This window comes from Bison bison, unplaced genomic scaffold (assembly GCF_000754665.1).
Source record: "Bison bison bison isolate TAMUID 2011002044 unplaced genomic scaffold, Bison_UMD1.0 scf7180017864531, whole genome shotgun sequence".
In the NCBI taxonomy this organism is placed as follows: domain Eukaryota; kingdom Metazoa; phylum Chordata; class Mammalia; order Artiodactyla; family Bovidae; genus Bison; species Bison bison.
The window spans coordinates 9,901,565-9,925,906 of NW_011495081.1; the positions used below are offsets into that span (position 1 = coordinate 9,901,565).

The following is a 24,342-nucleotide window of genomic DNA, read 5'->3' on the forward strand; positions in this document are numbered from 1 at the left end:
TGGGACAGATGCCCTGATAACTGCAGTCTTGAGCAGATCCTGTGTTTAACCTCCCCATTTCTCAGGGGGTTTTTTTGTTTTGTTTTTTTCAACTGCAAAATAGAGGATAATAGTACATACTTCATAGGGTTGTTAGGAAAATTAAATGAGGTAATACATTTAAAACGCACAGGACAACATCCTGTAAATGGTGGCTGCTGTTAGCTGTCTCCTAGTCTGAGAACCATGACTGTTTCCAGCAGAAAGGCAAGGGTTCATGGTGGGTGTAGATTCCTCCCTCAACCCCTCCAAGAGTTTAGGAGACCTTCTGATACTGGTGGAGAAAAATAAGCCACCTGTTCTATAACTAACTGGATTCTGCACTTATAGCAATTAACACTTCCCGGGATTAGTGACACTTACAGATTGCAGGTTTCAAAGGGCCATTGCTACCTCTTGGAGTGATAATGACATGCAAATAAATTGAGTTAAATAAATTGAGTTGAGACCCCTAGGTGTTGTTGCCTGGCTGGCTGACTCTGGGCTTTGCAGGGCGACCTTGCTGGTTGTTGACTCCGTGTCTATTGCCCATTCAAGTCGAGGCAAACATATCTGCCTGGAGAGTATGCGACTGTTTGTCCATAGATTCCCAGTAGAAATAAGAAATCAATGCACAGAAGCAATTATGTTTATTGTTATGAAGCAAACTCTAGTTAGCATAACTATCTGGTGCCAAATTAAAATAAAAATAAGGAAATTAAGAGCCACAAAAGAAATCAAGTGTGGCATTTGAGACATACTAGGAAATATACCCCACTTTAAAGTAAATACCACTGACATACGGGTTCCCTTCCTACTTCCCCTTCCCCTTCTGCTTTACCTTTTGACTGTTCTCTTTCTCATGGAGCACCCGAGCTCCTAACTGAAGCACCGTACAAATCGACTCCAGGCATTTTAAAACTAGGTGGACGTGGTCTCTGAGCCGCCTGGTGGGCTGGAGCATTGTTGGAAATCAAAGGGATTGAGCTTTAAATGGCTTAATAAAATTAACACTTCGTGATGTCCTTCTCCCCACTGCTCCAGCTCCTCTGCACTGACAGGACCCTTGATAATATACTCTCTGCCAGAGCTTAAAAGGCACGTGGCCAACGAGAAGCAGGCAATGGAGCTGTCATGACTCCCCCACAGCAGCCACACTTCACGTTTCCAGTGCAGGATTGTATTTGACATTTAATTTAGGAGCCTGGGTATCTAGATATAAAACTTTACTGTGATAATAGTGGTAAAAAACCACCCAGAGTTTTATTTAAGGGCCTCTTCCTTTCCTGTCCCCCTCCCTCCCCTTTTCCTTTTAGTTCACCCAGGGATCGAACCTGCATCTCCGGCATTGCAGGCAGATTCTTTACTGCTGAGCCAGTGAGGAAGCCCCATAGATGCTTGTATGTATACTTGAATGTAAAATTTGAAAACTGGCCTCTCCCCTGGTTGAGACTTGCATTTAGGCAAAGGGCAAAATCCATCAAGTCTCTGAGTCTCTGTAGTTATGTGGAGAACTGCCATTCAACCCCACGATCTAGCTGATGACCATCCATGGTTGAATGGCTTTTGTTTTACTTCTTTAGTAGGTGAAACAGATTCTATGATATCACCTTAATTCCCAAGTCAATCTGATTAAATACACATTATAATCTCCATTTTACAATTGAAGAAGCAAATATGTAAGAGGTTTAATGACTTGTCCAAGGGCTCGGGATGGCAATCAATTGCCTTTGTGTGATTGCTATACAGAATTAGTATTAATTATAGGAGGTTTTCACTTTCATGCACTGGAGAAGGAAATGGCAACCCACTCCAGTGTTCTTGCCTGGAGAATCCCAGGAACGGCAGAGCCTGGTGGGCTGCTGACTTTGGGGTCAAACAGAGTCGGACACGACTGAAGAGACTTAGCAGCAGCGGCGGCAGCAGCATTAACTTTTTACTTATAGAAGATGGGTTGGGAATAGTATACAAATACAGTCTGAGTTTGTTCAGACTTTTAGGGGAAAAGTTAAATCAACTATGCCATGCTTTCCTTTACTTTTATGGCAAAAGAGCACAGACATTGGAACAGGATGATTTTATTCAAGCACTGGAACTTAATTACCTCCCTCATTTGATTTGACTGACCTTCAGTTTAATTATAAAGTGAAACTAATCATAGTTCATCAGGAACTCTGTCTATCAGATCTAATCCCTTAAATCTATTTCTCACTTCTACTCTATAATCATTAAGGATTCGATTTAGGTCATATCTGAATGGTCTAGTGGTTTTCCCTACTTTCTTCAATTTAACTCTGAATTTGGCAATAAGGAGTTCAGGATCTGAGCCACAGTTAGCTGCCGGTCTTGTTTTTGCACTGTATAGAGCTTTTCCATCTTTGGCTGCAAGGAATATAATCATTCTGATTTCGGTGTTGACCATCTTGTGATGTCCATGTGTAGAGTCTTCTCTTGTGTTTTTGGAAGAGGGTGTTTGTGACATTGTACAGGAGACAGGGAGCAAGACCATCCCCAAGAAAAAGAAATGCAACAAAGCAAAATGGCTGTCTGAGGAGGCCTTACAAATAGCTGTGGAAAGAAGAGAAACAAAAAGCAAAGGAGAAAAGGAAAGGATATACCCATTTGAATGCAGAGTTCCAAAGAATAGCAAGGAGAGATAAGAAAGCCTTCCTCAGTGATCAGTGCAAAGAAATAGAGGAAAACAATAGAATGGGAAAGACTAGAGATCTCTTCAAGAAAATTAGAGATACCAAGGGAATATTTCATGCAAAGATGGGCTCAATAAAGGACAGAAATGGTATGGACCTAACAGAAGCAGAGGATATTAAGAAGAGATGGCAAGCATACACAGAAGAACTGTACAAAAAAGATCTTCATGACCCAGATAATCACAATGGTGTGATCACTGACCTAGAGCCAGACATCCTGGAATGTGAAGTCAAGTGGGCCTTAAAAAGCATCACTACGAACAAAGCTAGTGGAGGTGATGGAATTCCAGTTGAGCTCTTTCAAATCCTAAAATATGATGCTGTGAAAGTGCTGCACTCAACATGCCAGGAAATTTGGAAAACTCGGCAGTGCCCAAAGGACTGGAAAAGGTCAGTTTTCATTCCAATCCCAAAGAAAGGCAATGCCAAAGAATGCTCAAACTACTGCACAATTGCACTCATCTCACATGCTAGTAAAGTAATGCTCAAAATTCTCCAAGCCAGGCTTCAGCAATACATGAACCATGAACTTCCAGATGTTCAAGCTGGTTTTAGAAAAGGCAGAGCAACCAGAAATCAAATTGCCAGCATTTACTGGAACATCGAAAAACCAAGTTCCAGGAAAACATTTATTTCTGCTTTATTGACTATGCCAAAGCCCTTGACTGTGTGGATCACAATAAACTGTGGAAAATTCTGAAAGAGAAGGGAATACCAGACCACCTGACCTGCTTCTTGAGAAATCTGTATGCAGGTCAAGAAGCAGCAGTTAGAATGGGACATGGGACAACAGACTGGTTCCAAATAGGAAAAGGAGTACATCAAGGCTGTATATTGTCACCATGTTTATTTAACTTACATGCAGAGTACATCATGAGAAACACTGGGCTGGAAGAAGCACAAGCTGGAATCAAGATTGCTGGGAGAAATATCAATAACCTCGGATATGCAGATGACACCACCCTTATGGCAGAAAGCAAAGAAGAACTAAAGAGCCTCTTGATCAAAGTGAAAGAGGAGAGGGAAAAAGTTGGCTTAAAGCTCAACATTCAGAAAACAAAGATCATGGCATGCGGTCCCATCGCTTTTTGGCAAAATGTTGGAGAAATAGTGGAAACAGTGGCAGACTTTATTTTGGGGGGCTCCAAAATCACTGCAGATGGTGACTGCAGCCATGAAATAAAAAGATGCTTCCTCCTTGGAAGGAAAGTTATGACCAACCTAGATAGCATATTCAAAAGCAGAGACATTGCTTTGCCAACAAAGGTCCGTCTAGTCAAGGCTATGGTTTTTCCTGTGGTCATGTATGGATGTGAGAGTTGGACTGTGAAGAAAGCTGAGTGCCAAACAGTTGATGCTTTTGAACTGTGGTGTTGGAGAAGACTCTTGAGAGTCCCTTGGACTGCAAAGAGATCCAACCAGTCCATCCTAAAGGAAATTAATCCTGAATGTTCATTGGAAGGACTGGTGTTGAAGCTGAAACTCTAATACTTTGGCCACCTGATGCAAAGAGCTGACTCATTTGAAAAGACCCTGATGTTGGGAAAGATTGAGGGCAAGAGGAGAAGGGGACGACAGAGGATGAGATGGTTGGATGACATCACCGACTCAATGGACATGAGTTTGAGTAAACTCCATTGGTGATGTTTGAGTAAACTCAGTTGGTGATGAACAGGGAGGCCTGGCATGCTATAGTCCATAGGGTCCAAAGAGCTGGACACGACTGACTGACTGAACTGAACTGAGACTAATCATAACTATCTTTTTATTAATGAGTACCCTGAAAACAGAAACTTTTGAGAGGCAGATAAGAAATAATGGAGGAAGATTTGTTTCATGGCTTTTGGCGGCCCGAAAAGAATTTTCGAAACTGTAGTTATTTAACAGGGCCTGTGGTTCTTAGGTTAGCAGATTGTTAGCTCCTTGCGGAGGTGTAGTAGGGTTTCAGTCAGCCAAAGAGAGCAAATATGATAGAGGCAAGCTGTGACGTTGAGGAGCTGACTCTTCCTTCAGACTCTGTGTAGGTGCTGAGGAGCGGAGTATGACCTGTCCTTCCTGTGCTTTCTGTGCTTTGCGTCTATGTCATGGAAGTAGATTGTATCTAATCTTATCAAACTAGAAAAGGCTCCGTGACAATTTGACCATCTCCTGAAACTGAGGCAAGGAACCTCTGGCTTGACTCCGTCCTCTTCAGTGCTTAGGGTCTGTGAGGAAGTCCTTCCTGGGTTCCTTTGGGAAATTAGAATCTACTCCCAAGGGTGTGGGCTCTCTTTCTCTGGGAGAACTGACTGGAGCTGTGTATCTGTGAGAGCTCAGTGGGTACCAAAGGAAAAACCCACGATAAATGTTGCCACCAGGCTCCTCTGTCCATGGGATTCTCCAGGCAAGAATACAGGAGTGGGTTCCATGCCCTTTTCCAGGGGATCTTCCCAACCCAGGGATTGAATGCAGGTCTCTGACATTGCAAGGGGATTCTTTACCATTTGAGCTATGCAGGAAGCCCCTAAATGATCACAGTTACTGTTACCTGGGCCAGCAGAACAGTTCTACTGATACGTCTGGGTTCCCAGAAAGTACTAAGTTCTTCCCATGTATTATTTTGTATAAACATCACAGAAATGTCTATGAGAGCCATATTACTAGCCCTATTTTACAAATGAAAAAACTTACCCCTTTCTGAGCTTCAGAAGCACAGAGTTAGCAGGGTCAACACTAAAAGCTGTCTCTATCCCCACAGACTCCACCGGCTTTACCATTCTGACCCTCTGTAGCAAAGAAGGCCCAGAAAACATGAGCCCTGCATCTCAGTGTCCTTTCCTGAGGATTCCTGGTAGCTCGGGTTGTGTTGGTTTGGTGGTCTCTATGGTATGCAGATAGCCATGCATGTCTTTGCAGGAAAGATGTTTGGGTAGAGAACCAGAATGGAGGTGATGGGTGGGTCTTGTTTTGAAATTGCTTTCATCTTCAACAGATAAAATAGACTTTCTTTGTATATTTAAGTCTAAGAGGTTTAAAAATAGTATAATTTCTGTTTAGTTGCTCCTGAAACTTTCAGGGTCAGTTCCTACCTCCCACTTCCTAAACAATGACTCCTGAGGCAGAAGCCATCTGTCTGGTTTCTGTATATGTTAAGGTAGAAATAAGGCTAAAAACAAGGCGGAGTAGATGCTCTCACTCGTATTCATGTTTGTTACAGGTCTCTGGGGACCCATTCTTCTACTTTCACATTTCTACAGGGGGCACCCAGAATTTTTTTCTGTCCACTCAAGCCAAGCATTGCTCAGAAGCTCATGATTGCTTTCTCTGTTGCCACCCTGGAGTCAGGCAGAGAGAAGCATCTTAAGAGCAAGGAGCAGTATCATTGAGAGAGAGCCCAGCATCCCTCTTGAATTGTTCTCTGGTGCATCCAGTTCAGTGCCATGACACCAGGTTCCATGTCAAGTTCTCGTGGCACGAAATTCACAGCAGCCGACAGCATGAGCAAGCAGTCCTGGGAGGAGAGAGTACTTGCACTGACGCCGTAACTGCAGTGGTTAGCTCTCTGTCTCTCATGTCAGGCTGCTTGTCGGGCTGCGGTAACTGTCTCACAGGTGACTAGAGCTCACAGTTGCTGTCCCCGTCACAGCTGATTAGCAGATTCGGGTGTTTATTAGGATCTTTCCAGCACCAAGCCTCTAGAAAACATAGTCCTGAGTCTCTAACATTCTGTGTATGTGTGCGCTCATGTACATGTGTGTTTATGTATGTTCAGGAAAAACCACGAAAGGGAGGATATTCAGAAGAAGCCTATTGCCGGGTCTTATACGTGAAGCTGATAAAGGACAATAGAGTACTTAGGCTCAAGTACCCAAATTTATAATCTCAGGAAGAAGCACTCTAGCAGAAATAGAGGAAGGCTGGAGTATTCTAGCTGAAATATGGGGCTGCTATCCACGAGAATGTGATTCTGCAAGTCAAAGACACAAGCCTAGCTGAAGACTATGTAAGGCAAATCTAAGGTCTAGACACCCAAGAAGGAGAGCTTGAAGGACATATGTAGTTACCAAGTCTGAAAGGGTTAAGGTGGGATTTGAGGTCAAGATTGGGCTTCCCTGGAGGCTCAGAGGTTAAAGTGTCTGCCTGAAATGCAGGAGACCAGGGTTCGATCCCTGGGTCAGGAAGATCCCCTGGAGAAGGAAATGGCACCCTACTCCAGTACTCTTGCCTGGAGAATCCCATGGAGGGAGGAGCCTGGTAGGCTACAGTCCATGGGGTCGCAAAGAGTCAGACACGACTGAGCGACTTCACTTTCACTTTCTTTCACTTAGAAAGCCAAGGATTCTGGGCCAAGTGGAAATGAGAAAGGAGAAAAAGCTGGCTGAAAACAGGTTGGAGGTAGGATTGGAATCCTAAAGCGTTTCTTCAAATCACTCAGAAGCCCTTTGTGACTTAGAATTTTGTTTCAGAAAATCAGTGGTGCAAGTGAGAGTGGGGCTAGTTTAACGTAGGTGAGTCTAGGTGGGGATGGGGGTAGGTGGAGCTTAAATGGAGTGTTTGAGTCTAGAGAGTGGGTATAGTTATTTAGTGGGGAGTAATGGGAGAGGGTGCAAGAAAGGGGATTCCTTTGTGTAGTGGCAGGCTTCTTCAGCCAGCCTGTGGTGGAGAAACAGGTGTGGGATGGCTTCTGACACTTGGTCAGAAGGTATTGACTGCCAGTATGTGCCAGACCCTAAGCAAAGATGTCATAATTTTTTTCTCCAGATATTAAGTCCACCTGTTATCTAGTGGAAAAAATAAAACCTGACTCCAGAGTTGAAAGCCTGGGTGACTGCCTAAACTTTGATATTGTTAATGGGGAGAAGGGAACAGACAGGGTTTGAATGGAAGATATGAAAGAATAATGCTGTGTTTAGAAGACAGACGCAATCAAACTATGTGAGTTCAAGCTCCAGATTTGCCACCTGCTCCGTGTGTGAATTTGGGCAGTTTCTTACCCCCACTCAACCTCAGTTTCTTCATCTATAAAACTGAATAATAAGAATTGCTACCTCATGATATCACTGTGATGATTAATTGAAACAGCATGTAAAGTGCTTAGATTAGTGCCTAATATGTAAGTGCGCAAAAGGGTAGCAGTGACGATGAGGAGGACGAGGATTCCATTTGATGCTTGATGCTTTAAGTAATAGGAAACTATCCAGGTAGAGATACACATCAAAAGGAATTGTGAGACTGAAGACGTAGAGAGAAAACCCAGGCTTTGGAGCCATCTCCATTGAGGTGGTAGTTAAACTGCAAAGATGAGATGAAACTGATAAGGAGGAAGTGATGGAGAGAAAGCAGTTTTGCCTCCAGAGCACATTTCACAACGTCTGAAGACTCTTGTTTGCATTAATTGGGGATAGGGAGCAATGTATCATCTACTGCACAGAGGCCAAGGGTGCTGCTTCATATTTTACAACGCACAGTTCATTTCCCCCCACAGCGAATACCAACAAGAGATGTAAGTTGTGCCAAGGCTGAAGAACCCTTGTAGTTTCCTTAGTCACAGTCGTCTGGAGAGTATGTGTAGTTTGTGGGGATGAAGCTGATAAACATAAAGCTAGGGAAGTCCAGGTCGCAGAAACCATGGGAGAAGAGAAATTAAAGACTGAGGGCTATCAGCAGTGGCATATGGTACAGAGAGGTCAGTCGTGAGAGCAGAGGGAGTCAGCAACCAGTAGAGTCGTCACTGCTGGAGGAGACCCAGAAGCAAGTTTTATGTGACTTTCTAAATAAGCTTGGTGGTTAAAGGTAGGAGAGAGGATGATCTCTTGAGAGGGCAGCTTTGCCATAGGAAAAGGGTTATTCTGCATTCTTCTTTACTTCTCAATTTGACTGTATCAGGCTAACAACGTCTAGGTCAGATTCCTACTCCTCTGATGCCCCCTCTTGTTTTAGCAACAAATGTGATTAGAGGCAAATCTGGATTAGTGAATTAGTTCCAAGAGTGTAACATTTGTGCAGCTCTATCATTTTAGAGATAAAAGGGAGACTGAGTTTAGCTTTTCACTTTTAATAGCTCAGGAGCCTGAGGTCCTGAGAGATTCCCTGACTTATCCAAAGTCACATGTATACCTGTGGCGGATTCATTTTGATATTTGGCAAAACTAATACAATTATGTAAAGTTTAAAAATAAAATAAAAAAAAAAAAAAAAAAAAACAAAGTCACGCAGCTGGTTAGTTCTTAAAGACAGACCTGAATGCCATCCCGGCCGCTGATTTCCCATCGCAAGTGCTGTCTTCTGTGTCACGTTGCTTTCCAGTAGTCTCATCCTAGTTCTCAGAGGAAGGAGGTTACTAGATAGAGTGGTTTTCAGTGTGATGACCTAGATCAGGCTGACCTGCGGGGAATCTTTGCTCCATAGCTTACCTGCTGTGTAACACCAGACCAGTGTTACACAGTGGGGCTTCAATTTCCCCTGCCCGTAAAATGAAAGTATTATCGCCTCCCTGAGGATTAAATCAGAAACACATCTGAGATGGCACTTGGAACACTGCTTGCACGTGGTCCCTCTTAACATCTTCATTATTATGATTCATAAGACCCTGTCTTTGTCACAGATTAAGGGGCAAGAGAATGTCCAGTGACAGAAAGCAGGCCAACATTAGACATGCCGTCTGAGTAACCCGGCCTTGCTCCTAACTCCGTCTCCTACTCTGCCATAAGAGCAGTGTAGTGAGGGTTTGTGTTGCTGTAGTTACACAAGGTCTTAAAGCAGATATCTTTCCACTGTATTGTGGTGATGTCTATATGTCATTGATGTGCCTGGTATTTCTCAAAAGTCAGTGACTTCACACTTCAGATCACTCACTGAATCAGCTAATTGCTGCTGCTGCTGCTAAGTCGTGTCAGTCGTGTCCGACTCTGTGCAACCCCTTAGACGGCAGCCCAACAGGCTCCTCTGTCCCTGGGATTCTCCAGGCAAGAACACTGGAGTGGGTTGCCATTTCCTTCTCCAATGCATGAAAGTAAAAAGTGAAAGTGAAGTCGCTCAGTCGTGTCCGACTCTTAGCGACCCCATGGACGGCAGCCCACCAGGCTCCTCTGTCCATGGGATTTTCCAGGTGAGAGTACTGGAGTGGGGTGCCATTGCCTTCTCTGAATCAGCTAATTAGGCCCTGACAATTTTTAGTCTTCCTGTCTATGAACACGGACTGTCTTTACATTTATTATTTTCTCTTTTAATTTCTTTCATTATAGATTTCCTTATACAGATTTTGTACATGTTTTGTTAGATGTATACCTAAGTCTTTCATTTTTGGGGTGCTAATTTAAATGATATTGTGTTTTTAAATTCAAATTCCACATTCATTGGTGGTATAGATAGGAAATTAATTGACTTTTATATATTAGCTTTATGTCTGGCAGCGTTGTTATAACTGCCTATTAGTTGGGGAACTTTTTTTTGATGATTCTTTCAGATTTTCTGCATAAATAATCATGTCAGTTGTGAACAGAGGCTGCTTTATTTCTGCCTTCTCAACCTGTAAACCTTTTATTTCCTTTTGTCTTTTGAAAAGGAGAAGTAAGATAAAACGTCCTTGTCTTGTTCTTGATCTTAGCTGGAAAAATCCATTTCTCACCACACAGTATGACATTAACTGTAGATTTTTTTGGTACACTTTTTTATGAAGTTGAGAAAGTTCTTCCCTATTTCTAGTCTGCTGAGAGTTTTTATCATACATGGATATTAGATCTTTTCAAGTGCTTTTTTTGTATCTATTGATATGGTCATGTGATTTTTCTTCTTTAGCCTGTTGATTATAGATTAGATGAACTGATTTTCAAATGTTGAACCAGCCTTGCATACCTGGGTAAATCCCTCTAAGTCATGGTATATAATTCCTTTTATACATTTTTGGGTTTGATTTGTTAATGTCTTATTGAAGACTTAACTTTCTTTGAGCCTTATTTCTTTTTTAAAATTACTCTTAAAGAAAAATTATTACACATTATTGTAGAAAATTTGAACTTAAAAGTAAAAAAAAAAGAAAAGAACTCTTTATTCCAGCACTCAGACATAACCTGGTGGCTCAGATGGTAAAGCGTCTGTCTATGATGCGGGAGACCTGGGTTCGATCCCTGGGTTGGGAAGATCCCTTGGAGAAGGAAATGGCAATCCACTCCAGTACTATTGCCTGGAAAATCCCATGGACAGAGAAGCCTGGTAGGCTACAGTCCATGGGGTCGCAAAGAGTCGGACACGACTGAGTGACTTCACGTTCACGTTCACGTTCAGACGTAACCACTCTCCGACATTTTGATGTGTTTGTTTTGCTGTTGTTGGTTAGTTGCCAAGTTGCATCTGACTGTGACCTCATGCCCGCCAAGCTCTTCTGTGCATGGAATTTCCCAAGCAAGAATCCTGGTGTGTGTTAGTCACTCAGTCATATCCGACTCTGCAACCCTGCAAACTGTAGCCTGCCAGTCTCCTCTATCCACAGAATTTTCAAGGATTGCAACCCACCCAATCCTGGAGTGGGCTGCAATTTCCTTCTCCAGGAGATGGTCTCAACCCAGGAATCAAACCTGCATCTCCTACATTGGCAGGCAGATTCTTTACCGCTGAGCCACCAGGGAAGCCATGTTTATTCTAGTCTTTATAATACAAATAATAACTGGAACAGTAAATATCATTATTACTTCATTGAGTGGATACTTGAAATAACTAAGTGCTAGCTGAGGTAGCGATCCCATGGTACTCTTAACAAAGTGAGGAAAGAAGGTAAAGAAGACACTAACGACTACTTTTGTCTAGAGGCTTCCAATGATGAGAAAAATGGTTTGGGAGGAGATTAAATGTTCATTTTAATAACCTTTTCACTATTCTTCTCAATAACCCATTGTGAAATCCAAGCAATCCAGGCTTCTAACCATTGTCAGGAAAATTTCTGTCATCTCTCAGAACGTTGGTAGTAGAATGTGGTTCATAGTTTTAAGTTGTTTTTTTTTTTTTTTTTTCATAGTTCTTATCTGCTATGCTTCTAAAAGTGTAGTGAAAGTGTTAGTCACTCAGTCGTGTCCAGCTCTTTGCCACATCATGGACTGTAGCCCGCCAGGCCCCTCTGTCCATGAAATTCTCCAGGCATGAGTACTAGAGTGGGTAGCCATTCCCTTCTGCAGGGAATCTTCCCAACCCAGAGATTGAACACGGGTCTCCTACATTGCAGGCAGATTCTTTACTGTCTGAGCCACAAGGGAAGCTTCTGTTAGATAACTTTCCAAGCCTTAGGAATGGACAGTTGTTTTTTTCATAAATATTGGTTATTCCCCTCATACACAAAAGACACAGGAGATGGGAGATCCAGGCATCCACTGAAAAGGACTCTGTCCTGCCTGCTGATGAAGCTCTTCCCTTGTCTGCCCTCACTGGAACTTGTCAGAGGTTTGCAAGGAGCTCTCTTGAGGCAAAAATGCCAGAATAATCCACAGGCTATACTGGCAGCCTTAATTTTGAGATTCCCTACCTGGTACTTTCCGTGGACACTGGCATACTGAGAGGGTACTGTGTTTTGGGAGTGAGGACAGATTACAGCATTGAAAAAGTTCCACTGAAACCTTTTTTTCTTTTTGGAATGGGCTGCTTTAAAGTTATTTGCAGGAGATTTGACTAATAGAGCAAGTATTTCTGGAAGCTTCAATCAGGATAGACTCAGATGTGTTGCTTTTGTGTAGCTTCCTGTTCCTGACCCTGTTCCATCTTTCTCAGTTCATCTTAGCAACACTTTTCTGGAACAAATCTTTCTTAAGCCATCATGCTTTCTAGCTAGTATGCTTGTTGTTTTTATAATCTCCTATAATAAAAAGTAAATAAAACCTTGGTTTTATAGCTAATGAGGAGTTAATGACTTCCAGTTCATGTCAAACCCATTGAATGGTAGTGTTTCCAAGTACAAGCTCTTAATTCAGGGTTTTATGTGTTTAATTATGTATATATAAAATGCCAGTCTGCATACCTCTTGGGTCTGGTCTGGCTTAGAAATGTTAACTATAAGAGCATATAGAAAGTACCATGGGATGAGACTTAACTCTTCAAATGTACATCTTTCATCCCAAGATTCACTTTGGGGAAATAATGTCCTAGTGGGGGTAATAACAGAAGCAACCTGTTAACAGCAGAAATATCTCAATTAAGAGGAAATAAATATGAAGAACTTGAAGCAGGCAGAAAGGGATCCTTGGAGGCAACATGTTACAGCAGAAGGTACCCCAGAGCTAGACCAGAGGAAAGTTGGTTTCTAAACCATACTTTGTGACTGTACCTCTCTGGGGCTTTTTTTTTCCCTCACCAGAAAGTTGGACTCAGCTCTAGTAAGAGCAATCAGATGTTTACTAGTTAGTTCTGACCATTCACAAATAAGCCACTTATTCTTTGATATTACAATGCTGTGTTCAAGTAATTTTAGAAAATGCTATTTTTTTTTTCACCGAATACACCGATAAGAAAGATATATCAACTTGCGTATAACCTAGAGCTTTAAAGTTTTAACAACTTAGGGACCAATCAGTTGACCAAAGAGAGCAAACTCTTCTTATGGTTTCATTTGTGCAGGGGACCCAAGTTACTCAGGTGCGATTTTCCTGGAGAGCACCTCCAGTGCCCCCGGAAGCACTTCAGGGAGGAGGGGAGGTTTTTCTTTTAACCAGAGTGGTTTTACTTTGGGCTGTATTACACTTTGGGGTTCTACATTAAGACTTTGTTTGGGGCAAGGGAAGTTCTGTGGCTTTAAAAAGGTGTGACCATTACTAGTAGATTCTATAAAAAGGAAACTTCTGCATCACCAGTCTTATTCTGTGATACATCCGGCCTTCTCTCTTCTTTGCTTATGAAGAACTTTCTCTTTTGACATAACTTGCGTGTAGTATAGTCAAGAGTATGAGACTATCACTGTCGTCTTTGGGAAGCTGTAGGATAGAGGCTACCTAAATTCTAGGAAACCTACTAGAAATGATGTCAGTGGCTCCCAGCTATCAGTGCTGACGTGAAGGGCAGGTTGCTCCTGGAGAATTGTGAAGTTTATAGCAGGATGGTTTTGATGATGGGGTGATGAAACCTGAAAGGAAGTTTTGAAAGCTGTTTCACTTCTGCCATTGATAGGGGTCCTTTCTCCAGAGTACTCAACCTGTTAACCTACCAGTGGCCTAATCCCCCAGGGAGTCTCTCCTTTGGGCTCTAGATTTAAACGCATGCCATGACCCAGAAGTTTGTTCTTGCCATTTTCAACTAGGCTGGAGAATACCTATTGTTGATTAGTAGAGAATCAGAGTGAGAAGAAGGCATAAAGGTTTGATAAAGTATTCTGCCTTCAAATATTTGGCCTAATCTCTATAAAAATTAATTGCATAAAATAAAGGTTGAAAAACCTATGTAAAGTAAAGGAAAAGAGATAATTTAAATTTTAAAAACCATGATTTATTCACCTACTGCAATGTAGTCCCCACCTTTCCTGACTGTGATGTCAGCTTCTTAACTTCATATCACATGTGTATGTGATGTCTAGTGAGGTAGGTTCAGTTCAGTTCAGTTCAGTCGAGTCGCTCAGTTCATTTCGGTTCAGTCGCTCAGTCGTGTCCGACTCTTTGCGACCTCATGAATCACAGCACGCCAGGCCTCCCTGTCCATCACCAACTCCTGGAGTTCACCCAAACTCATGTGCATCGAGTCAGTGATGCCATCCAGCCATCTCACCCTCTGTCGTCCCCTTCTCTTCCTGCCCCCAATCCCTCCCAGCATCAGGGTCTTTTCCAATGAGTCAACTCTTCGCATGAGGTAGCCAAAGTATTGGAGTTTCAGCCTCAACATCAGTCCCTCCAATGAACACCCAGGACTGGTCTCCTTTAGGATGGACTGGTTGGATCTCTTTGCAGTCCAAGGGACTCTCAAGAGCCTTCTCTGTAGGTTACAAGTCAGTTTTTATTATGCTGTCCATTTTTAGTCACTTGGAAGAGCTTTTCTTAGGAATTTAAAAAGTTTATGCCTTAGTTAAAGATTTAGTCTCTAAAGAGAGGTCTTATAAGACTAAATTTATTTCAAGGGTAGGGATCCAGATTCACTGATAAATGATTACCATAAAGCATAACACCCTTGAAATATATACACTAAAAATAAAAAGGAATTATATAAATAAACACATCACAGTTCTCAATCTGATAAAGAACTTGGAGGGACATTAATAACATTTAACACTCCCTCTCCCCTTTTCTTTAGCACTGGGAGAGTACCTGCAAAGAGTATGTGAATTCATGAGGGCTTACGTCACTTGCCGTGTGAATGGATATGTGTCCTGCAGGCCTTATTTTGCATTGACGTTTTTATGGCAGTGTTACAAAAGCTGCTTAAAATATCAAGCCTATTTCAGTTTTTAAGAGGCTAATAGAAAATGGCCTCATCTTCCTCTCTCCTTTAGTCTTTTTCTCTCCTAGTCTCCTTTTTAGGTTTTCCCAGTTTGACTTCCCTTCTGACAGACTGTTATAGTGAACAGAGCACCAGACTGGGAGCAAGAAGATTGGAGAACTCAGTGGCTCCTACAAGATTACAGCTGGGTCTGTTTCCTTATCTGTGAAAGACAGGGGTTCACTTAGATGACACTACTTTCTCCTTCAGCTTTAAAATTCTCTATTGGTTTTTGTACTTTTGTCTACTGTTCTGCCTCTTCCCTGTTTCCTACCTCAGCTACTCAATATGCATAGTTGTTTAAAAATACTCATAAAATAAACATGGTTATGAAGACACATCAATAGGTGTAGTTGCTGGCAAGATACGGCATTTAGAAGTTCAGATTTGGTAGTTTCTCATTTTCTTTGCCTTATGCCCTAGCCAAATGCAGCGGAGTTATATTTTATTTATTCTACACAGTTGTTGCAAACTAAAACAATAATATATTTCACTCATCAGAGAGTAAAAATTTAGAGACTTGATATTATCCACTCTTGGGGGAAGTGTAGGAAAATGCATACTTCACACACTGTGGGAATGTAATTGGTGCATATTTTTGGAGGACATTTTGGTAGTATCAGTCAATAGTTTTAGAATATATATATAAATTGATTCAGTGTTTCCAAAGGTTTCTAAAGAAATTCATATGCAAATATTAAGAGGTATGGCCATTGATGTTCATTGCTCTCCTGTTCATAAAAGCAAAAGTTTGGAAATATCTTGTATTTCTATTAAGAAGGGAAATATTTAATGGATATATTTATTCTTTTATCTCTCTATATATAGATGTCCATATCTATATATACCCATATCATACAGACATTAAAAATAATACAATGAATGAAGTTGTTCTGTATATACTAACTTTTTAAGTAGGAAATCAAGACACAGAACCATATGTTCACCATGATCCATTTACATAAAAGCAACGTAATTGTCTGTATGTGTACAGTATACTTTGTTTTACTGCGGTTCACTTCATTGTGCTTTGCAGACACCGTGTCTTACAAGTTGAAGGCTTGTAGCAGCCCTGCGTTGAGCAGTACTCTTTTCCCAACAGCATATGCTCACTTTCTGTCCCTGTGTTCACGTTGTGGTAATTCTTGTAGCATATCAAACTTTTTCATTATTGTGTCTATTATGCTGTGATCTTTGATCAGTGATCTTGATGTTACCATTATAAAAAGTTTATGACTTGCTGAAGGCTCAAATGATGGTTAGCATTTTTTAGCAATGAAGTATTTTTAAATTAAAGTATATATATATTATTTTTGTAAACATAATGCTCTTGCATACTTTAATAGACTACAGTGTAGTATAAATATAACTTTTATATGTACTGGGAAACCAAAAAATATGTGTGACTTTTTATTGTAATATTCACTTTACTGTGGTGGTCTAGAGCAGAACCTGTGTGTCTCCAAGGTATGCCTGTATATGTGTGTGTATGTATATATACACACACACACACATAATGACCAGAAAGGCATGTATAGACTGTTAACTGGAGAAGGAAATGGCACCCCACTCCAGTACTCTTGCCTGGAAGATCCCATGGACGGAGGAGCCTGGTGAGCTGCAGTCCATGGGGTCACTGAGAGTTGGACACAACTCAGTGACTTCACTTTCACTTTTCACTTTTCATGCATTGGAGAAGGAAATGGCAACCCACTCCAGTGTTCTTGCCTGGAGAATCCCAGAGATGGGAGAGCCTGGTGGGCCGCCGTCTATGGGGTCGCACCGAGTTGGACACTACTGAAGTGACTTAGCAGTAGCAGCAGACTGTTAACAGTAATTACCCACTGAGGAGGAAAATGGTATTGGGAAAGAGAGAGAAGAATTTCTCTCTCTCTCTTTTAATATACACAAAGAATCTGTCTGCAATATAGGAGACATGGATTCAGGCCTGGGGTGGGGAAGATGCCCTAGAGAAGGAAATGGCACCCCACTCCAGTATTCCTGCTGGAAAATCCCATGGACAGAGGAGCTGGAATGGCTGCAGTCCACGGAGTCATAAAGAGTCAGACACGACTGAGCAACTAAACAACAAGAACAGTACCTATTAAATTTTTAAGAAGTAATTATGTATTAATGATATGAAAACAAAAAAGTAAAAAGGAAGGACAAGGAGTCACTTCCTAAAGAATGAAAAAAGCAGAAAGAGTAGCAGGAAATTCATCAACAATATCTGAGAAACATAGTTCAGAGGATATTCCCAAAACTTCGGGATCGGATAGGACCCACGGTTTGTGTTTTGGCCAGGGCTACCTAGCATTTAGAATAATAGCCCTACTCTCCCATTTCTTTGCATGTCCAACGCATTCTGACTTGTCTCTGTTCTGTAGGTAACCCGGGACCAGATGAAGATGTTTATACAGCAAGAATTTAAGAAAGTTCAAAAAGTGATTGCGGATGAGGAGCAGAAGGCCCTTCATTTAGTGGACATCCAGGAAGCAATGGCCACAGCTCATGTGACTGAGATACTGGCTGACATCCAGTCCCATATGGATAGATTGATGACTCAGATGGCCCAAGCCAAGGAACAACTTGATACCTCTAATGAATCAGCTGAGCCAAAGGCGGAGGTAAAGGAGAATGCCTATAATAAACCAGTAGCATGAAAAATAGGCAGAAACTGACTGCCCTATTTGTTAATTATGGAAGTTCCCCCATTTTAGTCCCTAAACATGAATGGATTGAAAGCTTCAATAGGACATAAGTGTTTAGACTGGTGTATAAACCAGTTTGGAGATGTTGGCTGCTCGGGCCTGCACTCAAAAACTACTGCTGCTGCTAAGTCGCTTCAGTCGTGTCCGACTCTGTGCGACCCCATGGACGGCAGCACACCAGGCTCCCCTGTCCCTGGGATTCTCCAGGCAAGAACACTGGAGTGGGTTGCCATTTCCTTCTCCAATGCATGGAAGTGAAAAGTGAAAGTGAAGTCGCTCCGTCGTGTCCGACTCTTAGCGACCCCATGGACTGCAGCCCACCAGGCTCCTCCATCCATGGGATTCTCCAGGCAAGAGTACCGGAGTGGGGTGCCATTGCCTTCTCCGGCACACTCCAAAACTAGGCCTAGCAAAATATGTGTACACTGTGCCTTAAAGGAGTGTAGTCAATGGGGCAGATACTGTTCCCAGGTAATGAGGGAAGCCAGAAATCAGAGCCAGAGAAGAGGACAATTGACAGATTCCCAGTGATTAAATGAGCCTATAGATAAAGTCACCGTGGGGATGAGAACTGGGCTGAATGAGAATGTCAGGAAGTGAGCATAAAGCAGGCCAAAATAAAAGACTGGACTCATTTTGTGAATAGTGAAAGGTGTCTCCAGCTGGTCTTTTTATGAAGCTAATTGCATAAATTGGGGGCATGACTGTTGGATTGAGGGGCATGTGGGCTCAGGCATTGTGAGGATCAAAGATAGCAATGAAAGACTCAAGGTAAATGTTAAGTGACAGTTTTAGTCACTACATTCATTGTTATTTTGTAACAATAATAAAAGAATCTTAAGACATTTTACCAAACAACATATTCAGGCATTTAGAATCTATTGTTAAAAAAAAAAAAAATTAAGGTGGCCACTCTTTTAAATGCATGTGCTCAGTTGCATCTGACTCTTTGCGACCTTGTGGACTATATCCTGCCAGGCTCCTCTGTCCATGGAACTTTCCAGGCAAGAATACTAGAGTGGGCTGCCATTTCCTACTCCAGGGGATCTTCCAGACCCAGGGACTGAACCCACATCTCTTGCAACCCCTGCATTGGCATGTGGATTCTTTACCACTAGCGCCAGCTGGGGAAGCCCACGTGTAAAACTTATATTTCAGCCACTGGAGAGAGGCCACTGTTGATGAGGTTTCATACCATTATGTTGAAAATTCTGGTTAAGCTTATGCCAAGTAGGTTTAGGGCAGGCCTTTCTAGAAGAACACCTAGGAGAGTCCCGTGAACTTCCTGGTATACCTGCTAACTCAGTGAGCTCAGCCTTAACGTATAATTTTGCCTTGGCCCAGGAGAGCCCAGCCACAGAATAATGCAGCCATTAAAGCAGCCAGGGTACATCTAGGAGGCGGGTACTGCTGGTGTCGTCCTGACGGGAAACGTAAGAGACCATTGTTTCACTCATCTAGAGTTCTTGATTAATTTTCATCAGTGTGTGAACGGAAGAGAAGAGCACTTGTTCTTTTCTTTTCATCCTCCCCAGAATTAACAAAGTGTGTACCTAAATACAATTCTAGATAGGTGAGAGAGCATGTTATATTTATCATTTCATTTAATCCTTATTTCAGTGTTCATTGTATCCATTTTACAGATGGGCTGTTGAGATGCCAAGAACTGTAGACACTGACCGGGTGTCATTTAGTTAGCAGAAAAGAGCCAGGATTCAGTCCATCCTGTTCCCGTGCCTGTGCTTTTCCCTACCATCTGCCAAATATCCTGTTTATATCTGTGGGAAGAATAAGGAGAATCAGTGTCCTGGACCGCTTTGCATTCCTAAGACCCTTTACTCTGTGGAAATGCTCACTGTGTGTCTTTTTAAAAATTAATTATAAATAATAATAAATTTATTTTTAAGTAAATTTATTTAAAATTTTTCTTTAATAATGGAGTGGACTTTGTGTCCAAAGTCCAAACAAACAAAAGGTTCAGCCTTAAGAGATCATTGACATAACTCTGTCCCCAGTTCAGCTCAGATTGGACCCTTCACATTCTGTGTGTAGATTTTTTTTTTTTTTTTCAGAAATAAAGATTCAATTTTGAAGAAATCGCCCTCTCTTTTATTTTCATTTCAAATAAAGAATTTAGCCCTTCGCCAACATTAATTGTCCTTTAACTACTTGAGTAGCTCAGTTTCACTATGCTTGTTAACTCCGATGGAATTGCTCTTAGGGGTGCAAAGATGACAAGCCCTAAGGACCAGGCAATGGACATAGTAAGCTATTAAAAATGAGAAGTAGGATACATCTGGCTAAAGCATTTACACAAAGCTGTTATTCTCTGATAGCCGCTCATTCCAGCTAATGTGGTAACTTACTGATCAGAGCAAATTTCCAGTACCTCTCTTTCACTCAACAGAGGAATTATTTCTTCTCTTTGCATTGTATAGGTTTTTAAAATTTTCCTGAATTTTTATTTTGATCAGAAAATCTTACCCAACCCTTTATTATGAAAAATTTCATAACATTTGCTATATATAGCAAAGTTGAAGGAATTTTATAGATAACACCCATATACTTACACCAGGATTCTGCCATTAACAGTTTACTTCACTCGATTCATTTTATGTATATAGCCATCTTTCCAACCTTCTATCCTCAGTTCTTGTTCGCATTTAAAAACAAATTGCATGTCTGGTTCTGAACAAGATGCAGTAAATGCATTTTCATTGCACTCATTCCCACCGATCACAGCAGAAATTCCTAGACAAAATTCTGAGTCACCTACCAGAAGATTCTCAAAAGTGGAGAAAAGATGGCAGACTGACCAGGGATCTTGGGATATGAGGAGCCACACCACAATGATTTCCTTGAGGGGAACGGAGGCAGGGTTCTTGCTTCCTGTATATCCTGGCCTGGGTGTTCTGCAAGCTAGAAATACTAATGAACACAGACAAAAAGAACATCTCCAAGAGAAAACATGCTCTCTAGCCAAAGGACTTGGTAAAGGGCAGTTCAACTGAAGAGAAATCCTTTAATCATTTCTGCCTATTCTGGATGAATGGGCATGGTGTTTATAATAGTGACTTTAAAATTCTGATCTGATAATCCCTAATACTGTGTCTTCCTGTTGTGGAAGGCACCATGAAAAAAGCTGCATCCTTTCCCAGCCCCAACTGATACCACAGTAGTGGAGCCAGTGAGGGAAACCCTATTTTACACCCTCACCCAAAGTAATGGGGTGTCATTTTTTCTCCATGGAGTCTTTAGGTAAAAGTTTGTATCTATCCCTCACAGTAATTAAGTAATGCCTACCTCCTATGGAGCCTGAAGGTAGAACTCTGACTTCTACCACTCCTTTGCAATAATAGGAAGGAAATAGCAAACTATCCCCTGTGGGGTTCTCTGGTGGCTCAAATGGTAAAGAATCCACCTGCAATGCAGGAGACCTGGGTTCAATCCCTAGGTCGGGAAGATCCTCTGGAGAAAGGAATGGCTACCCACGCCAGTGTTCTTGCCTGGAGAATTCCATGGACAGAGAAGCCTGGCAGGCTATACTCCATGGGGTCTCAATTGAGTGACTAACACTTTCATTTTCATATCGTCCCTTCCATGTGGGGACTGTAGTTGGAGATTTAACATCTCCCTCTCACCCTGCATTAACTAGGCAATGCCCCTCCCCAGCTGACTCAGAGGGTGGAATCATACCTTCCCCTTTTACTTGGTAGTGATGAGCTGGTTCCCCTCCTCCTCCTGAGCTAGCACTGATGGAGACTAGACTGGAGCTCTGTCATCTGAAGGAAGCGACCAGAATGGCACTGCAGAAGTTTAATAAACTCAAATGACATGTGAACTATAAGCCATAAAAGTGATCTAGGAAATGTGTTCTGAACCTAAATAGGTTGACAGTCTGCTAGAATAGAAGATATAATTAGTAACCGGATCTTATAATGTTTAGGATATAGTCCATAGTACTCATTATACCAAGAACCAAAGAAATCTCAATTCTAATGAGAAAAAAATCAGGAGATGGCCACACCAGGAAGACACAGTACTAGGGATTATCAGACTAGAATTTTAAAGTCACTATTATAAAAATGTCTCAATAAGGAGTTTGTCGGGCGTTTGGCGGGAGCAATTGTTAGTGGGTGTCGCTGTCATGTCTGGTCGTGGCAAGCAAGGCGGCAAGGCCCGCGCCAAGGCCAAGATAAAAAAAAAAAAAAAATGTCTCAATAAGCAGTAACAAATGCTGGAAACAAATGAAAAATATTTTAAAATCTCAGGAAAGAAATATTAATACAAGATATAAAGAAGGACCAAATGAAAGTTTAAAGCTGAAAAATACAATGACAGACATGAAAAATTCACTAGACTGGCTCAATGGCAAATAGGAAATGACAGAGGAAAGAATCAGTGAATTTAAGACACATCAGTGGGCACTCAATCTGAACAAACAAGAAAAAAGATTGAAAAATAATTGAATTGAATCTCAGAGATCTGTGGGACAATAAAGAAAGCTCTGACATATATGTCACTTGTCCAGCAAGAGGAGGAAAAGGAATTTCTAAAATTTGGTTGAAAAAATATAAACCCAGATATTTAAGAAACCAGATGAACCCAAGTGAGATAAACCTAAGAAATCCATACCTAGACTCATCAAAATCAAACTTCCAAAAACTTAAGACAAAGAAAACATCTTGAAATCAAAGAGAAATGACATTAGACATGGAAACAATAATTCAGATGAACATGGTTAGAAGTAAGATATTTTTTTTATATCCACTGAAATTATTAAGTGAATCTCTTCCATTCTGGTGTGATGGCTGATTACTTTGGTTAATTTTACAAGGTTGAATCTTGCATTGCAATACTAAACCTTGCATTCCTGAGATAAACTCCCACCTGGTCATTATGTATTATCTGAGTTCATTAATATTTTGTTAAAGAGTTTTATGTCTGTGTTCAGAGAGATGTGAGGTGAAAGTGTTAGTCTCTCAGTCATGTCCAACTCTTTGTAAACCCATGGACTGTAGCCCACCGGGCTCCTCTGCCCATGGAATTCTCTAGGCAAGAATACTGGAGTGGGTAGCCATTCCATTCTCCATGGGATCTTCCTGACCCAAGGATTGGACCTGGATCTCCTGCATTGCAGGCAGATTCTTTACTGTCAGAGCCACCAGGGAAGCCCCCTTCAGAGAGGGATATTCATTTGTAAGTTTATATTTTTATAATGTCATTGTCAGGCTTTGGTATTAGGATAGTGCTGGCCTCAGAAAACAACCTGAGAAGTTATTTCCTCCTCATCTATTTTCTGGAAGAGTTTTTGTAAGATTGGTGTTATTTCTTCCTTAAATATTTGGTAGAATTTATAAGCAAAACCATCTGTCGTAGAGTTTCTTTATGTGAAGGTTTCTGATAGCCAATTCAATTTCTTTGATGTAGACCTAGTCAAAATTTTTCATCTTACATTGATTTGAAATGTTAAAATTGGTTGTAATTTTCAAGAAATTTGTCATTTTCACCTAAGTTGTTTTAGCTTTTAGTATAAAGTTCATATATTTTCTTATATTTTTTAATTGTCTATAGTCTCTAGGGACAGAGGAGCCTAGTGGGCTGCCGTCTATGGGGTCGCACAGAGTCGGACACAACTGAAGTGACTTAGCAGCAGCAGCAGCAGCAGCAGTCTCTAGAATAGTAATCCATCTTTCATTTCTGATACTGATAATTTGTGATTTTCCCTCTTTTATCCTTAATCAGTCTAACTTATATTTTATTATTTTTTTAGTCTTTTTAAAGAACTGACTTTTGGATTTGCTAATTTTACTCTTTGTTTTCTATTTTACTTGCATCTGCTTTTTTCCTACTTATTTTGAGTTTACCTTATTCTTTTTTCTGTCTAAGTAGATTGTGGATTTTACTACTTTCTTCTTTTATGTAAATTTTTAGAGCAATACATTTTCCTCTCATCACTGTTGAATCATACAACTTGGTTATGTTGTGGTTTCTTTATCATTCAGTTTGAAATATTTTTTCATTTACCATGTGCTTTCTTCTTTTTGTTCATTGATTATTTGGGAGGATATTGTTTAGTTTCTAAATATAGGGTATTTTCCTACATACCTTGTTATTTCTAGTTTAGTTTCATTGTCAACAGAGAACCTATTCTGAATGATTTCAATCATCTAACACTTATTGAGGCTTGTTTTATGACCAGTCATATGGTCTTTCTTGTTGAATGCATATGCACACCTAAAAAGAATATATATTCTGTAGTTTGAAGTGTGGTGTTCTTTAAATAGCAATTAGGAGTTCAGAAAATTTATGTTTTTACTGATTTTTATGTCAAACTCAATCTATTGCTGAGAGAGGGATGTTACATTTCAAGTATGATGAGGGATTATCTATTTCTTTAATTCTGTCAACTGTTCTTCAGATATTTTGAAGCTCTGTCACTAAGCAAACACATATTTATGATCGTTGTATCTTCCTGATGAACCAGT

General features: G+C 41.0%; 1 protein-coding gene across 1 annotated transcript in view; it reads left to right on the forward strand.

The window, feature by feature from the left end:
* Window positions 1-17,998, forward strand: part of TRIM44 (tripartite motif containing 44) — a 45,531-nt gene extending 27,533 nt beyond the window's left edge. The window contains exon 4 of the mRNA XM_010831886.1: window positions 17,531-17,998. Within this exon, the coding sequence (XP_010830188.1) occupies window positions 17,531-17,806 (276 nt within the window). The 3' untranslated portion in view covers window positions 17,807-17,998. The remainder of the gene's footprint in view (window positions 1-17,530) is intronic.
* Window positions 17,999-24,342: the final 6,344 nt, after the last annotated feature.